This window comes from Anastrepha obliqua, chromosome 1 (assembly GCF_027943255.1).
Source record: "Anastrepha obliqua isolate idAnaObli1 chromosome 1, idAnaObli1_1.0, whole genome shotgun sequence".
Taxonomy (NCBI): Eukaryota; Metazoa; Arthropoda; class Insecta; order Diptera; family Tephritidae; genus Anastrepha; species Anastrepha obliqua.
This window is the reverse complement of record NC_072892.1, coordinates 141081139-141105061: the sequence shown is the minus strand read 5'-3', so window position 1 is coordinate 141105061 and position 23923 is coordinate 141081139. Positions and strand designations below refer to the sequence as shown.

Below are 23923 nucleotides of genomic sequence, written 5' to 3'. Positions count from 1 at the left end.
GATTTATATGGTTTTTGTCAAGCACTGAGCTATGCTTCTCTAAATAAAAAGATACTCAAAAGTGATCGAAATGTTGAGGTACTCCCATATGTCGCCGTCTGTAAATGCGTCACACAAATCGCGCTGCCTCTTTGGTGAATGCTTATCAGTAGCCAGCAGTTATAAAACTAAGTATGTAGAGAGCAATAATAATAACACAAAAAAAACGTATCTTCATAAATGAAAATTATACTTCGTAGCCGAGTCTGGCTATCAGCAGATAGACAAAATCAAAGAAAGCTAGAAACAAAAATATTACTAAGAAAAAGAGTAATTTTGTAAAGAGCCAATGTCGTAGAAAGACGTTTTCAGCGTGCACAGAGAAAGCAAAAAACGAAATTTTTAAATTGCAAAAACGCAATCATAAACACTCAGGACAGTAGACTTATTTCCAAAGTTTTAGATCAAGTGAAAGCCTAACAATCGCAGAAAATAGTGAAAAGTGAAACATTTTCATTTGCAGAATTCTTATAAAATAACGTACTCCCAATCATCTCAAATGCGGGCATACATAAACAAAGTGAGTTATTTAATGAAATATTTTGTGACAAAGAACCAAACAATTGCAAACAACTTGACTCGTTCACCGCTGCTTTTAATCCAGTCGATTCGCAAATCGGCATGGAATATTCCTAAATTTCATAAATTCATAGGACCATTCATATACTAGAAACATACACACATACATACATACATAATGCTTTTGCTTTTTGCGCTACGACGTGTACTCAAACTTCCACCTACTACGTTCAATTGCAGGAGAGCGAAATTGTCGATGTGCTGTGGAAGCAAGATGTCGATCTGGGTTATACATTGACACCACCGCATCTGCTAAACGCAACTGGCAATAATAGTAGCAGTAGTGGTACAACAGGCGTATTGGTTTCTGATGACGACATTGAGAAGTTGAAAGCATTGAAAGAGCTTAAATTAGATAAGGTAAGTGATAGTGAGTGGCGCCAACAACGAGAACATTAGAAAAGCATGAGATCGACGAGTGCTTAGTTGAGGCACAGTTATGCTCTTTGATAAATTTACTGCACAAGCGGCGTAAGAGCGCGGGATTTCCAATAGCAACAACAGTAGCACCAGCTGATTACAGGTAGAAGACCGCTTAGGTGTAAAAGCCAATTTCACAACAGGTGAAATTGCGCTTCTTTTTTTGGCTACAGTGGTGTAGGGGAATATCTTAAGCGCTCTCTGAAAAAAAAAATACTCGTTGCAAATTTTATAGGTGGCTTGCGACTTTAAAGCTGAGGTATTTTTTTGTACCTCCTAACCCGACTGTGATGTGGTGGAAAATAATTTAAGTTGGAACTGTGGTGTGGTGTAAACTTGTATAGCAATCTAAGGTGGCGCAAAACTAATCATCCTATTGTGAGATTTATAATTTTTGCAAATGGCGTCGCATGTCAATCAAATTTCACGACTGCGCAGTGTACAAGCAGACAGGGAATGGAGGGCGTAAAGATTACAATATTCCGTTGCCCAAAATAATTACACCTAATTCTCTGTTTAAACATTAAAAAAAAAAGTTAAAAAAATATATTTTTTTGCACAAATTTGATTTAAAACGAGTTAAAAAAAGAAACAAATATTTTTTTACACGAATGTGATTTAACACAAGTTAAAAAAAAATTATTTACACGAATTTGATTTAACACAAGTTAAAAAGAAGAAAAAAAATTTTTTGCACAAATTTGATTTATTATCAGTTAAAAAGAAAAAAATGCATATTTTGCACAAATTTGATTTAACACAAGTTAAAAGAAAAAAATTCGTTTTTACACCAATCGTTTTGTTTTAACACGATTTTCAATATTTTATAAATTTGGCTTGAATCTCATTCATAAAGCAAATAGAGTGAGATTTTTCTTCGCATGCACGAAGGGTTTAAATTAAAATGTGTAAGCACGAAATAAACGCTTAAGTGATAGGTAGGTAGGTAAGATGGCAAGAGCACCCCAGGTACACTTCAAGTAGTGATACCATAATGTGGACCACTACCTGTGAAAACATTAAGAGAAAAAACCATCTACAGCCATCCAGTGCTGTTGATGTAGTGGAGGAGAGAAAAGGGATCTAGGCTGGAGAATTTCTTCAAGTCATCCTCAAAGGCGCTTAAGTGGACTCTAAGAAGAATTTTTCAATATTAATTTCACCTAATTCTCTTTACACGAATTTTTTTACACGAATTTTTTGTACACGAATTTTTTTATCTTCTAAAAAGGGAATAAGGTGCATTATTTTTTTATTTAATAAAAAAGTCACTTAGAAACATAAATGGATGATTAATTTTGCGCCACCTTGTATGACAATGTTAAGGTATAATAGAAAAATTTGAGCATGCAGCATAGCTAGTCAAATGTACGCATTTTCAAATAAAATCATTTTTTTAGTGAAGGCAGCGCCTCATCATCCAACCACTTGAAATTAATCTCGATGAATTTTTATGCTGGTTGTAAAGTTTGAAATATGTTTGAGCTAAAAAATATTAAAGTTAAGATTTTAAATTTTAAAACAGAAAATTCATTATTTCTTTCTGCAATCGACAGTACCTATATCAAATTAACACTTTTTCCTCGTACAAAGCCACATTATATGAAAGCAAAATTTGATAAGGGAGGAAAGCTTTAGTAAAAGAGACCAGTAAACTAACCCAATCACGACAGAAAAAGATTGGCTCTTTCGCGGCCATTTATGTGAACATAGACATGCTCACTTAACTACCGAGTCAGCTACGTATTTGAAAGATTATTAAAATTTTAGGTCTTCGTACGTTCTCGTCAATAAATTTCAAAGTTCGAAAAAAGTTGAAAAATTAGTTCGAGGAAAAAGAAATTCATTATTTTCACGTAACATTTTTGCGAAAGTGATTTAAAACTGTTTTATGGACGATCTTCAGCGTCTGGGCGATGTTACCACTACTAACATGTCGTACTTGCTAGTTTGACCCGACACGAAAAAAAAAAAACATGCCTGTCAATTTCGATTATTTCTGTGATCTTATCGACTTTTTCGATCTTATTGACATTTTCTTTAACGAAATGCCTGAACGAAATCGATGAAGCCAAGATTGCCCGTAATTGGCCGTTGCAGTATCGGCACCATTAAAAATTTCAGCGGTTTTATGGTTGATTTTTAGCTCTTGGACGATGCTAACAACGGGCCAACTTCCATCATTTCTGTGATTTTATAGGCATTTTCTTTAATATCAAAAATGCCCGAACGGAAACGACGAAACCAAAATTGCACGTAAACACCATTCACCATTTCGAGGACCTGGCTTTCAAATGCTCCGCCTTTATCTAAGAAAAACTGTAAAATGTATGGAATTTTCTCATTGTTGACTTCCATTGTTAACAGCCTGTAACTCAAAACTGAATGGAACAAACAAAAAACAGCAAAAGAATTTTTTTAGTGTCGAATGTCCCCTTGACAAGGCGCACAAACTTTAAATTGTTTAATCGATGCGTTACGAGATGCCTACCGTAAAAATTATGGATTTCTTTTTCCCCAAACTCAAATTGCTGTATTAGTAGGTAATAAATTTCTCATCTACTGAAAACTTTCTTCATCATACGAGTACACGAGTTATATGATTTAAAAATGTTATGCTCTAGAATATGCCATACCACATCAGGGTTAAGACTAATGTACCCGTACGTACTTTGCTTTGTATGGGATTGCAAAGAAACATTTATTTTTGAGAACGCTCTGAGATTAGTATATAAATTGTACGCACCCAAAAATGAAAATTCTCTTAAATCTTTTATTGCTCTAAGCCTAGATCCAACATGTGATGCTCCGACACATACACACACGATGTAGGTAAACATCGTTGAGCGAAAAATGCGATAGATCGTTGATCATCACATGCAAACCGCGCTCAAATTGAAGATAATACGTTTTTAATACATAAAAATCAAAATGAATAAAATACAGAGATTTGATTTTAGTTGTAAATAAGTAGCATTTGAAGTGAGTGTAGCCATAGAGACACATAGAGGATTTTGCAAGGATGTGTTGGTTTGAGCCAATTTTGAAGGGATTTGTGAAGAAATCACGCAATCTTCTCAAGACAACGAAGGCAAAATATTTTATCTATACGCAAAAAGGACGCACCTATGTTTTGAAGCGCAAGGTGAAAGAGGATACCTGTGTAAAGAAATGTTTTACAGAGCCAACAGCAGACTCGCGACATTAATTTTTTTTTCTGTTTTTTCTTTTGATTTTTTTTTTACAATTCTCTTATGCATATTTTTGTGTTTTATAATAATATACTAAAACGATTGTTGTTGTTATATAGCCAAGCTTTGAGGACAAAGATGCGGCAGTATCCGATATTGATGATGAATGGGCTGGCATACCTTTTACGGTGGATAATGAAACTGGTAAGTGATATAATTAATATTCCAAAATATTCCTTATTTGTGGTGAAATTTGCCGAATGCTACCGAGTAACATCGTGTATATGTATGATATGAATGTGACGAAGTCTGTGATTGACGACAGGCAGGTAGTGCGCAATTAGGCGAGGGGATATATATACATACATATGTACATGTGGCTCATTCATCTTGAAAAGGCTCATAATTAAAACAAAAATTATTTTAGATAAATATTAGAAATGACCACAAGCGCTGTGATTTTATGCTATGTGGAGAAAAATCGAAGAAGAAGAAGATTAAATGGAAATACACAAGCATTTACTTTTACACGGTGAGACGTATGTGTATATGTATATGTGTACATATATATACATATATACCCTTTTTTTGGTGTTTGGCCAAGTTCCTTCTTCTTTTTGCGGCATGCGTCTTGTTGTTGTTCCACAAATGGAGAGCAGACATAGTAAATTGTAAACTTTAAACTTAAACGTTTTAATCGACATTTCGGTTTTTTGGGTTACGACACTATTGAAGTAAATGAGTGATATGTACATACATACATATATATTTCCATGGGTCAAGTAAATGAAGCAATTAGAAGTATATTTACAAATTTTTTATTGTACTTTGGAGATGCAGAAAAATGTAGTTAAATTAATGTAAATTTTTTTCTTTTTTAATACTAGAATGAGTAATCATCAAAATGTTGTATATTTTACTTGTAGCATATTTGCAATACAAGGTGTGTTCAAAAAGTATCGCGAATTTTGAATTTTCGCAGGTTACGTATATTCGAATTTCGATTTTTTTGTGGCGATATGTTGGTACTCATGTCTCTCACCCATGCCGACTAGTTCGGCCATTTTGAATGTTCAGTTAATTGTTGACAGCTGCTTTGCTTGCACGTGGTTCGGCTCATCTTTTCGCTCGATTTTTACCTATTCAAAAAGATGGAGTAAAGAACTTGTATCAAATTTTGTATTGAAAACGAAATTAAGTGCGCGGATGCATTCCGAATGTTGACTGTGGCTCATACGGAGAAGCTACTTTGGACCAAAGCAACGTTTATCGGTGGTACAAAATGTTCTCAGAAGGTCGAGAAGATGTGAACGACAAAAAGCGTCGCCGAAAGCCGGACGCCCGAGCACTTCAACAACAGTCGAAAAAATGTATGAAGTGAAGAAAATGGTTTTGGCCAATTGTCGAATCACCATTAGAGAAGTTGCTGAGCTCCTAGACATATCGATTGGCTCGTGCCATTCGATTTTTTTCGTACCAAAACTGCTCAATTTCGACCAAAAGCAGCATCACATGAACATTGCTAATGAGATGTTGGACTCTGTCCGCGACTACCCAAATTTGCTCCAGAGGGTCATAACAGGTGACGAATCGTGAGTTTATGGTTATGATGTGAAAACCAAAGCTCAATCATCTCAATGGAAGCTGCCGCACGAACCAAGACCGAAAAAAGGGCGCCAAGTTCGGTCGAATGTAAAAGTTTTGCTTTCCGTTTTCTTCGATTGCAGGGACGTTGTGCATCGTGAGTTCTTGCCACAGGGTAAAACGGTCAATAAGGAATATTATCTGCAAGTTATGCGCAATTTTCTCGAAGTAATCCGCCAGAAACGCCCGGATTTGGGGAAGAACAAAAATTGGCGCTTGCATCACGATAACGCCCCTGCTCACACGTCGTTGCTTGTGCGCAACTTTTTGGCCAAAAACAATACACTAATGATGCCACAGCCACCGTATTCCCCAGATCTGGCACCCTGAGACTTTTTCTTGTTCCTGAAACTGAAGAGGCCCATGAAAGGACGACGCTACGCTACGATTGACGAGATAAAGACTTCGATGCCGTCTGAAGCTGAGGGGAGCTGTACAAGATCAAAAAAATAAAAATAAATAATTTTTTGAAGTGCTTCGAAGATTGGAAAAAACGTTGGCACAAGTGCATAATATCTCATGAGGATTATTTGGAAGGGGACAAAATAGATATTAATGAATAAATAAAAATTTTTGAAAAAACACAAAATTCGCGATATTTCTTGAACACATCTCGTAAATACTACCACTACCACAGAAAAATATATAGTTCGTTTGCTAAAGGAACGTCATAAATCAAAAAATGTAAGATTTGAGTAAAACATCTTCAAAGTTGTCAATCTACTATGCCTCGCTAAGTAAAAGTAAAAACGCATTTTCAGCTAAAGAGATACCAGCTGCTTTCGATTCATCACATCTCTGCTCGCCGTAGAATTCCACTGCTTGCGGGGTGGAAAATTTTTAAGTGAAAGCACCAACAGCTTAACGACTCAAGCGACATGTTAAAGCCAGTGCTTCCGAGCATAAGTAGGGATATTTTTTTTTGTTAATATTCTATTTTGCATACTTTCAGGCGTGATGCTTTGATAAGCAATGAAATTACATAACAGTTTCTAAAAATGAAAATAATGCAATTAGGCCCATTAATATGCAACGTTGGCTTTTTTTTGTTTTATTCACTACTCGCTAGATGGTTGGTGAATCGAAAGCAGCTACTCTTAGAATATTTATTATTATTATTAGGCTACTGCGCACTGCGACCAAAAGAAATATATTGCGCAATATATATGTACATATACAGTATGTCAAGATAGATATTTGACATAGAAAATAAATTCAATTTTTAGACTTCAATAGCAAAAATTAGCATTTTTTTATCTTTGACTTCTTTTTTGTACTGATTCATATTTATTTACTGCATTTAAAGGGAATTAATAAAAAAACTTTAAATTCTTTGGGAAAAACAACAACTGAAGTAACAAAAACAAATAACACACTATTTCGACTATTTCTATATGGTATATAACATGACCATGAATTTTTCATGCATCATAAAATAAGCCATTTTTGCATGCTTATCGAAATTTTTTTTTAATGTTTTTTTTTATTTTTTTTTTTTAATTTTTTTTTTATTTTTTTAATTTTTTTTTATTTATTTATTAATTTTTTTTTTTTAATTTTTGTTTTTACGGCACTTCTGCCGCAAATGAGTGGTATGCATATACATATTTGCATATACATATGTGCATATACATATGTGTATGTGCAAGGTGGTGCAAAATTAATCATTCAATTTGGTTTTTGCATAACTCTTTTAATAAATACAAAAAAATAATTACTTTGAGTAATGGAAATCTTTGTTTTGACTATTACGCGCTCCATTGATTGTTTATTTTCCTACTGCAGCCGCCTAGTTCACAACTGTCAAATATGATCGCCATACGACGCCATTTGCAAGAATTGCAAATCTTCGGATAGAGTAATTAATTTTGCGCCAACTTGTACATAATTGTTTAAAATATTTGATTTTTTTTATAATTTTTTAATTCATACATGATTTGAAATTACATGCAAATACTGCAGGTTTCTTTCAGTTTCAGTTTATTTGCTCTTAGTAAAATTTTGCCAGAAATTCAGAATGTCAAAATACAACACTTTTAAACAAAATATATATTTTATGTATACATACATATAATTTTTTACGTATGCACAAGTAAATGTCGTAAATGTCGTAGAATATTGCATCAAGTTGCAAGGAATTTATTTTTATAAATATTAAACTAATTTTTTTTAAATTAATTTTGTTTTTAATTTTTTTTAACATTTTTTTAAATTTTCTTTTTCGAGTTTATTGAAACTAATTTGTTTAGTGTTTTTTTTAATTAAATATTTTAAATAAATTTTTTTAAATTAATTTTTAATTCTTTTTTTAAATATAATAGTTTCATTTTGTTTTAAATTAATTTTTGTTAATCTAATTTTTCTACTTTTTTTAAGTTAAAACAATATTGAATTTTTTTTTTCAATTTTATTTTTTTTCTTTTAATTTTTTCTTTTTAATTTTATTATACATATAGTATTTCTTTAATTAGTTTTTTTTAATCTAATTTTTTTTATTTAATATTTTTTCTTTTATTAAGTTTTTTATCTATTCTTAAATTATTGAAATTAATTTTTTTAGTGTTTTTTAATTGAATATTTTAAATTATTTTTTTAAATTTAATTTTTCTAATGTTTTCTTTTTATATAATATTTTAATTTTGTTTAAAATAATTTTTGTTTATCTAATTTTTCTGCTTTTTTTAAGTTAAATTGTTTCTTTTATTTAATTTTGTTTTTTTTTTTCAATTTAATGTTTTTTATTTTTTTTTTTTATTTATTCTTTTTAATTTTGTTATACATATTTCTTTAATTATTTTTTTTAATACATTTTTTTAATTTAATATTTTTTTATCTATTTTTAGTTTATTGAAATTTATTTTTTATTGTATTTAATAATACTTATTTATATAACATACTAATTTTTAAACTAAATTTTTGCCAATCTAATGTTTGTAATTTTTTAAGTTCATATTTTTTCTTGTATTTAATAGTTGTCAATTTAATTTTTTTTTTTTGAATTTTATTATACATACATATTGCTTTAATTAATTATTTTTATTTATTATCTTATTATTATCTTATTTTTTTATTATTTTTTTTAATCTATTTTTAGTTTATTGAAATTAATTTTTTAGTGTTTTTTTAGTTTTCATTAATTGTTTTTAATATAATTTTTTTGTATAATATTTTTGAGTTGTTTTAAATAAATTTTTAAGGTATTTTTTTTTGTTTTAATTTTTTTATAATTTTTGTAACTAATTTTTTTATCTATTTTTGTTTTAATTTGTTGTTTTTTTTTTCAATGTAATATTTTTGAACTTTTTAAATTAATATTTTTAATATAAAATTTTTTCTTTTTAATTCAATTTAATATTTCGTCCCCTTAGTATAACAATAGCCTATGTGCTCATAGGCTATTATTTTTTTATTGAATTTTTGGATTCTCCATCGTCGATTTTATATGTGGTCAAAATTTTCTCAAATTCTAGTTCCACAAAGTGGGTCAAAACGTCAGTCAAAAAATAATAAATATTTACAGACATAACGAGATTTGGGTGAGAGCTACTTTCGACAAAAAGTTTGAAATTCATTTTCTCAAAACATCAAAAAATTTATAGGCTATTTTAATACTAAGGGGACGATTTGTAATTTTATTAAATGTTTTTTATTAATTTTTTTATTTTGAATTTATGTAACAGTTTTTTAAATTAATGTTTTTTAATCAAGTTTTTAATTTTTTTTTAATTCAATATTTTTAATATATTTTAATTAATACTTTTCACAATAGATCAGCTCTGGTCGCAGTGCGTAATGGCCTTCTAATAATAATAATAATTAATGTTTTGTTAATCTAATTTTTTTTAATTATTTTCATTTTTTTTAATTCAATTCCTTAATTGTTCTGTTTAGGCTATTCTATTTTCGTATCTAAAAAATGAGTTACAGGCGTATTTGCGTCAATAATCAGAATGTAACTCTGCTAAGATTTTATTACCAAATTAAATATGCTCAATACTCATCTCTATAAAATATGTATGTATATGTACATATGTATGCAAGTTAAACTAAATACATAATTTTCTTTTTTTTTTTAATGTCTAAATATCGACATTTATATAATTTTATTTCGTAAAGTTGTGAAATTTAGCTCATTTGCAGGTAAATATTGCACGTAAGTATGTTTGTGTGTGTATATATTTATAAATAATAGACTAATTGTGTGTTTAAAACTGCTATGCTGTATGAAAGAATTTTTATCTGTATTTTTAAGCGTTAATGCTTTTTATCTACAATTTAAAGCTTATTAGAGCTACACTCGAACGAAATCTGTCGTTGATAAGAAATTAACTAATTTGAAATAAAAAATGCGAACCAAAAAATTTAGTGCCTAAAATTCAAGAAAACCCGCTTTTGTCTACAGCGCACTCTCGACTTTCAAATACTCAGCCATAAGAATGTTTATGTTTCTCTCAACTTACGAGTATGCGAAAGATTGTTTCAACATCCACATTCGGTGCTGCCTTAAGTGCTCGTATTGCTACAATTAAAAATTGGTGTTCCAGTTTATATATCAAATCTTCAGTGTTTCCATAGTTTTCATTTGGCTTATGAAGTGCTTGTGAAAAAATTAATTTGTTCCAAATGATCGCATTTTGCCTCTATGCCTACACGCTCTGGTCTGGCGCTATTGCTTCTTCGCAGGTTGCTTGGTTTCTAGATGCATTGATGATAATACGGCAGCAAGTGCTTGCTTAGGAGTCTAAAAATTTTGCAGATCATACCTTTTAAACCCGACCATAAGCTGTAATAGCTGTAATTTGAAGCATTCAAGTCCGAGCGTCATTCTTCAATAAGAATCAAAGCAGAAACGTTGATGCTGTGACTAGAACAAATGTTATTTAGTTGCTTTAAGCCAACATTTGTGTATGCATTAAAACCCAACAAACAATTTGGAAGGCAGAATTTGCTGAGTAAACTTTGAAGTATTTTGTTAAACCTCTGATGAGATGAAATCATATACAGATGTGGTCACAATAACAGCACTGTGGCATTTTGTAAAGTTTTGACTATTTATTTATTTATTTTTGAAATTTTTTTATCATAAAATAATAGGATATCTTCTTCTTTATCTTAATCGGCGCGATAACCGCTTACGTGATTTTGGCCGAGTTTAACAAAGCGCGCCAGTCGTTTCTGTGCCAGTTGGACAAACCCAAGTGAAGCCAAGTCCTTCTCCACCTGATCTTTCCAATGTAGAGAAGGCCATCCTCTCCTACCACCTGCCGGTACCGCATCGAATACTTTAGGTAATACTGCAACGAAGACCATGTAAGCCAAAGTGTAATTTTTTTTCCTTGTTCACTCCTCTCGGGTGCATAAGAGCCTCGACAAGACTCTTGTCTTGCGTTGGTTTCGCTAATCTATTTGATTTCTGACAGGGTAGGTGATTATTCTAATTGCAATATATAATTTACCGAAAGCATGCAATGTATGCATCCACACAATAGATCTATATTAGAGGGCATGCTTTCAAACCGAAAATATTGGACTGTTCTTAGGCAGCGTATGCATACATACATATGCAAGTACGCCTGTGTTCAAAATAATAGGAACGCGACGAGTTACCAAATTTTGACTTTTTTTTATATATTTTTTTATGATTTTTTAAGCTGACTTAATAATTTCTTCATATAAATAAATGCCGATTTGGGAAAACTCCATCTTCCATTAGTTTTCATTAGATTAGATGGTTGCCTGCCAAGGAGAAGAGCTATAGGAATCCGTGCATTGTGGTACAATTAAACGAAAAAGAAGGTGGGATCAAGGAAGGAAAAGGATCAAGCGATATATTCCAACATTGAAGATTGCATGATTGTGAATATTACGTAGGCGGCTAATATCTGAATCTTAGCCGCACGAAAGTGAGTGAGCCGATACTGAGATGAATATAGGGGTTGTGAATGGAACACTCCGCCCTTTTTCGTTTTTGAGATGGAAACTGTAGCCGTGAAATTTGCAATTTTAAGTATATAAGTTTCTTAAACGCCGTAGCCAAATGAGTTGGTGCGTGACTACCATTTGGGAGTACGTAGGTTCGAAACTCCGTGCTTGAAACAACCAAATAATAGAAAAGGTCTTTTCCAAAAGCGAACGGCAAACCTCCGAGTGTATTTGTGCCATGAAAAAGCTCATCATAAACAAAAACCATTTGCCGTTCCTAGCCAGCTTAAAGCTGTAAGTCCCTCCATTTCTGGAAAAACATTAAGATGCACGCCACAAATAGGAGGAGGAGGAGCTATGCCAAACACCTAACAGAAGTGTGCGCACCAATTATTTATTTTTATTTCTTATTTTCTTAAACTTAGTATTAACTGATTTTCAGAAGAAAATAGTGAGTCGAATTAAGAAATTAAAATTTTATTCACGAAAAAGCAGACATTTTCGTACGAAATTTGCACACTTCTACACATAGCACCACCCGCTGTACCAAGCAAGTAAAGTGGTTTGTCAGGATCTCCTTTACCTTTACTTATAAAAATAAGCTTTTGTTTTTCCCATATTTCATGGAACACTGCTTCAGCCAAACAGGCCTTATTCGTGACCAATAGTGGGCGAGATCGCTCAAGTATTTCGGACGGCATTCCGTCAGGTCCAGGCGCTTTATGGTTTCTTAGCGTGCACGGGGCTATTTCAAGTTCCTCTTCCGTAAAAGACGGGAGTAAACTGTGAACCACTGCACTGCTCCGCTTCCTACGTTCGAATTTCATCTGCCGGAAAAAGGTAGCTTACAATGTTTTCCATCTGGGCCTTTCCCAGTGCTGGTGTGTGTGACTTTGCTCCAATCTCGTAACAATCTTATAATCGAGACCGCAAGGGTTCTGTTTAATGTCATTTCCGAGTTCTTCCTATTTTGCTCTTTTCGTGTTTTTTTAAGTTTATTCTTTGTCGTCATACACTGCGTATATGTACTCTTCAGGAGCAGTCCCATATCGCCTGGTTTTGGTGTATTTTTTTTTTTTTTTATGCATATTTCCCTCAGTTGTCGAATTTCCTCTGCCCACAGTAGACGGTGTTTTGTGATCGGCTTTCATTCAGCTTGAGCATCGATGCTTTACAGGCTCTGGTTATGCCACTGAGCGTATTTCCCACTTTAGGTCTTGCGTCGCTGTTGATATTGAGCAGATAAACGTTTTCCAGTTGCACGGCCTCCAACATTAGGCGTGTGGCGCTACGTAAATCAGCAGAACATTGGGAAGCTACTTCGCACAAGAATCATAATTAGGTTCACTTTTTTTGTTACTTTTTTCGCTTGGTTGGTGATAAGAACATTTAGCTGTGCGGGAGATAAGCGGTGCTGTCCTCATCTTGCTAGTTCTCAGATTTGTTTACTACATACAAATTTAATCGTTTATGGCATACACGAGTGGGATTTATGGCAAAATATTATTATGTGCATTTGCATTCTAATTATTTTCGTCGACTTAGTTTTCTTTTATCATACAATGTTATTATTTCATAGAGTAGTGGCTTAACCTTTCACTCCCATCAGCATTAAAAATTACTTTGCGCACACGTTTTAGTACCGTTAAATAAACAATTATTGTTTGGAAGGGGGGCAGAAGTAACCCCCAACTATGAAGCAGGCACAAATAACTTTGAGAAGAAAATCGCTACTTTTACTTGACACGAGAAAGTGCGATTGACGGGCCCATTAATAATTACATAAATTATTCAAAAATAATTAAAACGTGTTATTAAATTATTTTAAAAAAGAACAACAATGTAAGGAAAGTGATTTATTGGTGAATGGTGCATAATTTTCAAGCAATCTTTTCAATACGAGATGTTGATTAATATGGTGACGGAGGGGCCCAAATAAATTAATTTTAATGGATTTATTTGAAATGAAATGATGAGGCTGATAGTCAGCCACCTCTGCTAGAAATCGCAGAGTATTCACTACGAGACCCAGCGCTGTCACGCCATGTACAGAATGCAAAAGTGTGGCCAACAACAGACCGTTAAGTGACTCTCAGCGATTTTGAAGGAATCAGCTAATTGGCTGACTATTTTGACTGCTTTATATATGAAAAAGCTGAGAATCGGCTGCTCAAAGTGCAATCAGATTAAAGGAGGTTGGCTTCTGGCGGCCATCGATTTAGCCGCAAACTGAAATTTGGGGGTCGTGCCAGTGCAATCTTTTCAAGTAGGCAGGATTGGAACAAAGGGAAAATCTGTACCGAAGCTAGTATCTCGGTCTTCATTGACGGCTCCAAAAAATTTTCGAAGCACTTTTGCCACTCACAAAAGGTTATCTCCAAAACGAGCTCTTAAGAGGCTTCCAATAGCTTCTTCAGGCGTTGAAAAACGTTGCTCTCATATTTTATTTCTGAAGAAATCTTTAGATACAAAATCGGGGCTGTAAGGCGACTGCCCCATTAATTTGATCTTTTGCGTGCTCAAAAACTCTTTTGTGTGAGCCGATACGTGAGAGCTCGCATTGTCTAGATGAAGGATGATTTATCGTCGGCGGTTGGGCTTCCTTAATTATCCGAAAACAAATGGTTGTACAAGTTGAAGCCCAAAATAAACCAGACTAAGCTATAAATAAAAACAACAGGAGCTTCGTTCTGATAACTTCGAGTTTATTTATTCAAAATAGTCCCCTCTCGATACACTGTTTTGCGCGATCTAAAAAGCTTTTCGAAAGAGGGTTTCAGGTCATTGGCCAGAAGGTCCTCGTTACAAGCATTTTGGATGGCCTCTACGGATGCAAAACGTTTTTCTTTCATGGCCAACTGCAATTTTCCGCATAGGTAGAAGTCAGTGCGAGCCATATCAGGCGCATACGGTGAGTGATTGATGGTTAAAATGAGATTTCTAGTCGAAAAGTAAATCACAAGAGTGGATCGATGAAATGGTGCATTATCATGCAGTAAGCGCCTGCTTCGCCCTTCGCGGTATTCAGGGCGAATTCGACGAATGCGTTGTAACAAACACTTCAAAGCGCGAATATAGAAAATTGCATTGACGGTTCGGCCCATTGGCACGAACTCCCTGTGGACAATTGCCTTGGAATCGTTAAATCAAATGAGCATCGACTTGATTTTTGACTTCTCCAAACGCGATTTTTTGGCTGTTGGCTCGTCTGGGGTCTTCCATTCGGCACTTTGACACATAGTTTCAGGTTGATGTTGGAAACACCGCGTTTCATCACCCGTTACAATGTTGTAAAGGAAGTTCTCGCCTCTTTAATGAGGTCTTTCGAATGTTGAATTCTGAGCAATTTTTGGCCCTCAGTTAACTTATGCGCAAGGAAACGTGCACAGACCTTTCGTAAGCCCAAATAATCAGTTAAAATGCGATAAATCGATGTTTTGGAGATATTGAACTCCGATTCCATGAGCTTCAACTATGATTTTGGTTCATTTTTAATAAATTTACGAACAATTGCGAGGGAGTTTTCGGTGATTACTGATTTTGGGCGGCCCGTATGTTCATCATCATTTATGTCCTCACAACCTGAAAGGTGTAACCACTCATGAACTCTGCCACGAGATAGACAATCATCACCAAAAACCTTTTTCATCAATTCAAATGTTTCGGTAAACGTTTTACCGATTTTACAACAAATTTTGATAGTAGCCCTTTGCTCGAAACTCATTTTAGTACCGGTAACACAAACATACTGACACTTTAGACGCAATAACTTCGCTTCACCAAGCTTTCACTGGAAGTCAGCTAGGAATGTAACTCCCAACGCACTAACTCATTAAAGAGATGGCACCATGCCAGTCTGGTTTATTTTGGACTTCACCTTGTATGCCACTAAGAGTTGACTGTTTTAAGTTTCTCGAATGGTACAGTTGCGATATGACCAGATGTTCGGAACCGGCGAACAGGCAACCATTTGCTTTCGGGTGCTTCTTCAGCGAAAAACTTTAGTTGACACGCAGTATCGATTGCTTTTGGATAACAACTGTTCTCAGACGACATTCACGAAATGCATCATGCAAGAATCAACGGCCTCGTTAGAACTCATTATACCAGCATTTCATAGAGACTAAGCTGATGCTTCAACGCGCAACAACTGCGAAGTAAGTTGATCAATGCAATCCTGTCTCGATAGTCCACCTCGAAAATCTTAATAACTCATCGCTCTAAAATTTTCACGAGTTAATTTCATCTTCTAGGCGATGCGAAATTTTCGACTCACTGAAAAAACAACAAATAAAGCTCGTAAGTGAAAACGTTGCATGTAAATTTATGCAAAAAAATACCGTAAACATAGTGTTGCAAAGGTGAAAAATACATATAAAGACAACCCTCGTATATAGTTAAAACTTCAAGTGAGGCCCACAGGGTTTACGTGAGTTGTGACTAAAAATGTGGCTTCCAGAAAATCGAGTCTTAATTTTCTCTATAGTACGCACTGAGGGGAGAGGGGCGGTGTGCACACTTAAAATATAAACATTCTGGTATTTCGGCACTGTTGAGTTTATATTCGCCACACCCTGTATTATTATCGTTCTTATCATTGCTTGCAAATGTGCTCCAAAGTAAAATGAATATTTAATATCTCTACGTTAACTGCCGCACACGTGTCTTTAACACATCTGCCCACAGATAATCCATCTTCAATATTGTCTTATTTCCCCTATTTCCTTTTCCTTTGTCGTTCAATAAAGACTTTCGCTTGCTCACTACACTTCCATTTGCTATTGCATAATCACAAAGAGAAAAACTTTTAATATTAAAATGGCGTAAATTTCGAACATTAACCAACGTTGATAGATCGAGCTTCATCCCTTTTTAGAGAAAATACACCACCAACCAAATCCGCTGCATGGCCTGCTTGGTTACCCCCTACCCGGTGTTGGCTTGTCAGCCTGCCAGTTACCCCGTCGCTGTGGCGTTGGGGAAAGCATCGTAAATGGCAGCAGGCGTTTTGAGTTGACAGGCACGTAAATGAAAGAAAAATGAGCTTTTATCAGTTGTTGCTGCTGGTCGGCCTAAGCCGCAGATATTCTAGTGAGTGGGTGGTGGGTGTAGGTGCCACGCGCTCGGCGGTCTCATAAAATGCGCCTTGCTTCTATTTTTTGCGCCTGTATTTCGTGTACGTGTGCCTTTCTAAATGTGGAGGCTTTGTTTTTTGCTTTTTTTATTTTCATTTTGAACGGAAATAATTTCGTATCAGATATATTTTAATCGAATTCCATTACCAAAACATGTTTTAATTTTGCTGTGCGTCAGTGGGTGGTGCGCTACAGCAATATAGCCTACCGTGCTACGAATATTAGTAATACTTTCTAAACAATTTTTTTATTATTATTATTTTTTTTTTTTGCTGCCGCTATAAGCTAATGTTAATTTTCTTCTTGACACGCACGCACTCATCAAACTTTATCAGCAAAACCAAGCTGCAATATCAGGCATTCGAGGCCGAGCGGGTAGGCAGCGTGCAGACGCGCGGGCATTTAGACATTCAGCGCCCAGTGGCAATGCGAGCTCCCTATTGTTATTAAACTCGTAGCTGCCTGCACCACCCATGTCAGGTTCGTCTCGCTGACTGCGTGCGTGCCAGTTGCTGCTGGTGCTAGCTGCCACTACCGCCCGCTGCGTTACATTCTCCATTTCTTCGGCATCTAGTTTCCAACTTTTCTCTTTGTTTAATTTTGTATTTGAGCGTTGGGTTTTTTTCTGCTTTTTTTTTTGGTAGCAAAGACAGCCGCATAGAGCCGCTTTGAGAAATGATCGCAAGATGATTTGCCAAAAAATGCCTCGTCCTCCTCAATGTTCCGCGGCAGCAACGATATGTAATTTCGGCCTATGAAACGATTTTGGTCGTTGGCACGTCGACGTTACAGTGTTTCGGTTAACGAAAACAAGCGGAAATATTGCGATAGACATCCGTTGGAGGCACCACGATTTTGGAAGCTAAGATTGAAGATTTTCATTTCAGCTGTTGCTAAAAGTTGAACTAGTTGTGTTAAAATAGAGAAAAAAGAAAAAGGATTTCTATTTGTTTTTAGTAGTTTTTAATTTAAAATGAATAATGCATCCATATAGCAAGTATGCGATTTATTACTACCTTAACTCTTGTTCCAAATCTTCTTATGAAACCTACAACCATTTCCTTTAGTTCAGCGCCTTCCACACATCTTTGTTGTTTTCTTTTGATATTGCGTTGGTATATCTTCCCGTAAGATTAGCTCAGCTATTTTCAATAAAATCCAGAGAATTGTCGTGTCAAGGTAAAATAACGACATTCAATGAATCCAAAGCTTATATGAAACAGTTCGCTGCCGTAAGTGCTGTTACAAGTTAAGGGGTCCAAGTGGTCTAGAGCTCGAAAATTAAGGGTATTTTCAGGATTTTTTTTTACAATACAAAAAATGAAAAACGATATTTAAAATGTTTAGGCTTTTTATTTAAATTCTTTAACATACCAAAAGAAAAAAAAAAATTTTTTAATATAATTTTTTATTTTTTTTTATTTTAATAATTTAAAAAATGGCGCTGAAGTTGACCCTACCGAAAAATTTTACCTGGAAATATTAATCAGTATGACATAGCTCTCGTACTAGAATAAAAAAAAACAAATTTGACAAAAAGGCGTGGTTTTGAATTTGACACTCTAAAAATCCGTTTTTTGCTTGAGTTTTTTAATAAAAAAAAACCAAATAATTGAAATAATGATTCTAGTGCGGTTGATAGCCATTGATGTTAGCAACAACATATTAAAATTTCAGACAATTCGATTGAATCGTTTTTGTTTTTGTTTGACAACACCAGGCCGAAAAAAGTCCTTTCGAGATAAATGAGTTTAAAGTTTTGAGAGTGGCCGCGTGACGAATCTGACTCTTCCTGCCAAAACGGTTGTAGAATCGAAAATACTGGGAATATCCTTCCAAAAATTTGACAATATATTCTTAAAGGCCTAAACTTTCGAAATATAAAAAAAAAACAAAAAAAAAGGGTTTTATTGAAAATTCTAGACCACCGGGGGACCGCTTAAGTCCGTTGTAGCTATGAAATTATAATACTTTTTTAATGAAGTTAGTTTTATTTAATCATGTAAATATTTAAAAAATAATAATTTTCATTCGAAATGGTTACCATTTGCTTTTATAGAAACCTTCAAACAATTAGGCACGGTTTCCATGGATAGTGACGTTGCTGCTCAAACCAAAGATTGTTTGAGACTCTCCAAATTTCTGTGAGATTCTCAACAGGCCATGCTCTCCAATTCTGACCACAAACTGTAGTCCAATGGATTCAGATTGGGACTTCCTATTATTATTATTTTTTTGTTTTTATTAATGTAAATGACCACCATTCTTTTCAATTACTTGAAAAATGGAATTTTAGGAATTACTTGAAAAATTTGATTTGGAATAGTCACAAAATTTTTCAAAATTTCATCAAAACTTTCAACTCTTTAACCACAATATTTAGAATTTGTCTGAGGCATACTCCATTTTTTTTTATATAGAAGAAAAAGTTTAGCACCAACAATAATAAAAATTGCTAAAAATCAACGGTATTTTTTAGTCATTTGAATCTCGCAGTTTCCTATACTTAAATTCACTGGCCTGAAAACTGCATACCCAAAAAATTCTGAAAATTCAGTTTAAAAAGTTGATGAAATTTTGTGCAAAGTTTGAAACTCTGCGTTACATGGTTTTTGTTGTAGAATGAACTAAATTTTTATGATAAAATGGCGGTGTGTATAATTTTTCTACGGGGTTTGTATGAGAAGAAATTGCAGGGGTACGAAGTGCTAGGTAAAAGATAGCGAAGTTAAGATTCTTTCAAAAGACTCGTCTAGATTTTGTTTTAAAATAAAACGTGCATTTATTATATGTGAAATATTATATCATTTAAATGTCCACCATGCTCAACTCTGAGGTAAAATCTGCCAAACAGTTGATTCAAAGCCCTCGAATGCCTAATTTTTGAGAACGTCGAGATATCGGATGTCGATGTTGAAGCAACACCTTGCGCTACAGCAGCAATATTCTTAACAGAACGCCCAGCTTTTGGTCCGCCAGGCAGTCCTTTTACTATTCGCGGCAGAACCAGTTTCTTGACATTTTATCACCAACCTTTGAATTGTCAACTCATTACGATTATTGCCACTAAAAAATCACGAATTTTGCGATATGTTGATCTTAAAGATCAACCATTTTAATTTTTTTCCTTGTTCACTCCACTCGGGAGCATAGGGCCTTGACAAGACTCAGTCTTGCGTTGGTTTCGTTAATCTGTTTGATTTCTGACAGGGTAGGTGATTAGCCTGCTGCTACCAGTCCTAAGTAGTGGGAATGCCCACAACGCCTTCTTACTGCTTGAAGCGCCATCTGTGTGTCAAATTTTTCTGGCAGAAGGATCACACCGATGGTTGAGAACTTCGCTAGTGCACTTACGCTGGACCTCCGACCATTTTCATAATTTCAATTTTGCGCATTGTTGTTCTATCGCGTCAAAAAATGACATAAAAAAGGCGCCATCTCGGAATTATTCACTATTCTTCACGACATACACCGATTACAGCTCAGGGTGAGCTTCAACTTCGTCCACAATCCTCTTCCCATCTGCACGGCTGATAGCGATAGACTTCCAGCTCCTAACTACTAGCTTTTTCAGGTCGGCTATGACTTGGACGTCCCCGGGCCCGGTGCGTTAGGGAATTTGTTGTTAAAAACGATTTTCGAGAGCGACTGCCCTCTATGCGCAAAGTGTGTCCCCTGAGATTTAATGTGTTTAATGACATCTTCTGCCCGGCAGAACTAATCGTTGTAGCGTATTCGGTACGTTCCATCGTTGCAGTTTATGGGGCCAAACACATTTCGGAGCACTTTTCGCTCGAACACTTCCACACTCTTAAGGGGGGAAACCAGTTTAGACTTATCAAAAAATCGACTTTTTTTTATTGCATAAATTGTTAGTATAACTATTCAAGAATAAGTGGTAAACATTTTAAAGCGAAATTCGCATTATTCCCGATTCTATGAGCACTTAAGTGACTGCCCGTCGGTTCCGCACCGTAGCGCGCGTTAGTTAGAACGACGTTTTTCTCGAAACTACTTTTTTCAACTGGTGGGCACTCTAGCTCAAAAAGTTATCGACCAATACTTATAAATTTTTTTCGGAGTATTCTTTATTCAATCCTTATTCACATGAACCTAATTCTGGGATTATATTATCATTAAAAATATTTTTTTAAAGCAAAATAGATGAAAAAATATGGTATGAAAAAACTACCCTTGTGTTTAAGCGCCTCAAAGATATGCCATTTGCAATATTATTTTAGCACAATTAGGTTCATATTCTTAGGAATCATGTTGTTAACGAAAATAAAAATTGTTGTTGATTATGGAGAAAAATTGCAACTTCAGGAATGCGCACCAGCAAGCTACTCGGATGGCGATTGTCCATGGACAACACGCTCTAACGCCAATATTTCCGGCGGAAATGGCTTGAAATAATTTTAAAGCGTACTTAAAAATATGAGTAAAATACCCTCCAAGTTTAAACAATTTCTGATTATTCCTTCCTTGTTCAAAAAATTCACGAATTTCGGCCTCCTAAACCGGTTTCCCCCCTTAAGCTTCTTTCGTATTTGCTTGTTATTGTTCAGCACTCGACATCATTTTGTAAAAATGATAAATCTTTCAGTAGGATGATTAATTTTGCGCCACCTCGCATATAGACCAAAAGGGCTGTGTTGTAATTTTTGAAAAAATCTACAAATCGACATAGGAATTATTTACTACTTACACACAGGAGTCGCTTTTCAAAGAGCCGAACGACTGCCCGCGTCCTTGAAAACCCACATTTTGTTATAAAAAGGGTCCTCAATAGTAGAAACCTTGCTAAATCAATTGAAATATATACCACACTTTTGCGTAGAAAATATCCACTGTGCTGTTGCTACCGAGTTTGACACCCTCCCTACTACGGATTTGGTGCGGCGCAAAAGCTTAGCATATGTTTGCTCATGTATTGTCTACACACGCACTTGCATGAATTACATTATGTGCCACATGCCACATGTATGTGCCTGTAAGAGTATAGCGTAGATACACAACTTCTTTTATTTAATTTATTTACTTATTTTCTTAAGCACCAAGCGGCATTGGCACCCCACCAAAGCGGGCGGCTTTCTATACCTTGCATTATCATCATAACTTGGCCTGTTTGCCTTTCAAAGTGCCCATATCTATGAAAGTATCCATTACACATGGATTGCTTTTGTGGCTGTTGTCGTTTTTGTTGTTTGCTTAACTGGAAACGAGACATGTCGAAGATGGCGTATGCAATGCAATGGGGTGGAAGGCAACGGAATGGCAGTGCGCTGCGAGCAAGCGGTCTTTGACGATATTTGGCTTGTGCAAATAAGAGCAGTATTTGATTTTCCTGCGATATTTAACCTAATTTTATTTACTTGCCTTTCACTGTTTGCTTATCGTGAACTAATAAGTTTTGGTTGGGCTGCGCGCATCGTTTATTTGTTGTTTGTTTGGTAATATTGCGTTTGAGCCAAAATGTCAATTGCTGTGTGGGTTAAATGTCCTGCTCGGGTGTAAATTGAAATGGTGGATGGGCAGGCAGCACGTTTAACATAAGTACCTAATATATGTATGCATGTTTGTATGTCGATTGTGATAGATTTTACGCTGGTCTTATTTGGGATTTGCTTATTTTGCCACACCTCCATTGCTTGTGATTGATTGCTTTTGCTCTCGTACTTTGCCGCCGCCATTTTGTAAGTTTGCACCAGAGGTGGTTCAAGCGAGAATCCATTTGCCGCCACTCTGTTTCTATTCCCAGCAGTGCCTTTTCTGCTTGCGTCTACATAATTTTTCAAATATTTCCAATATTTATTATTATTTATTAAAATCATTAATTTCTTTTGTTCATTATACGCTTTGCCTCAATCGCCATCCCTCAGCCATTATGCCGCCTGCTGCATTCTCTCACGCATGCATTCCCCACAGCATTCAACAATGGTCCGGCAATGCATGCCGTACACGTCCCAAATCCATATCAGTTACGATTATGTGCATCTAAAATACATATTTATGTATATCTGAACTGCTGCTGCTGCTGCATTCTCCTCCAGCAATTTCTAATTTTCCTGCCAGCCAATTTCCCATCGAATGTTTATTGTAGTCGCGCCAATAAATGAAAGTCATTTTTGAATCTTTAATTCTCGACTTTTGTGTTTTTGTCTGCCGCACAGTTCAATATTATCACTACGTACACACATACTTGTGTGTGTGTGTGTGTGTACATGCTTATGAATGTTTAACTATCGAATGTAATGAAGTTGGAAAAATTAAAAATTTTTTGTTAAATCATTTTCTATTTAATGCAGCAGGGAATTCGTGATGCTGAAATGCGAATGCAATCCAGCAGCAAAAGAGTGCTCGCTGCGTACTTGTGTGTGTGTGTGCAACTGCAACTGCATTTTTCACACCTTTTGTGCAACGCATAATAAATAGCCAATAGCTGTGCGACGATATTCCACAGCCACTGTCCGATGGTGGCTAATCGTGTTCATTTCCTTTTGGACCCGCAGCAGCACAATACAAAATAGTAGTCACTCACTTTATTGAAGTTTTGTGTTTTTGCCGAGAAAATGTCAACCTTTTTTTCGTATAGAAAAATTAAGTTGTTACTAGTTTTCAATTGTTTTTTACAAGAAAGTAAATTCAAATCTCTCTATTCGCATGTGACTTTTAACATTTTTGTTTTTGTACTCGTGTAGGTATGCCATGCATACATATTTTAACTTTACAGCTTCATTAGCGCTTGTCATCCATGAATTGACACTAATGATTTCGATATTTCTCGATTTTCCTTAAAAAAAGTATCTTTGTATGTATGCATGCATTTGAATTTTTTAAATGTCATTTGGTTGCAAGTGAAGAAGCCGAATTGACTGACCACGTGAGATTTGAGGTGATTTGGACTTTTTTTCTCACCAAAAATAAAATGTAAAAAAAATCACTCACGTGCACGAAACTGCTTTCAAGCGATTAATGCATTAGCGTAACGCG

General features: G+C 34.9%; 1 protein-coding gene across 9 annotated transcripts in view; it reads left to right on the top strand.

Moving 5' to 3' along the window:
- LOC129236335 (segmentation protein cap'n'collar) overlaps positions 1-23923 on the top strand; it is a 255187-nt gene that overhangs the window by 126521 nt on the left and 104743 nt on the right. For 7 of the 9 annotated variants that reach the window (XM_054870673.1, XM_054870672.1, XM_054870670.1 and 4 more), the window contains 2 exons: positions 799-978; positions 4349-4433. In XM_054870673.1, the coding sequence (XP_054726648.1) occupies positions 799-978; positions 4349-4433 (265 nt within the window). Of the gene's footprint in view, positions 1-445; positions 560-798; positions 979-4348; positions 4434-23923 lie in introns of those variants that run through there. The other 2 variants (XM_054870675.1, XM_054870671.1) reach the window with 2 other exon arrangements.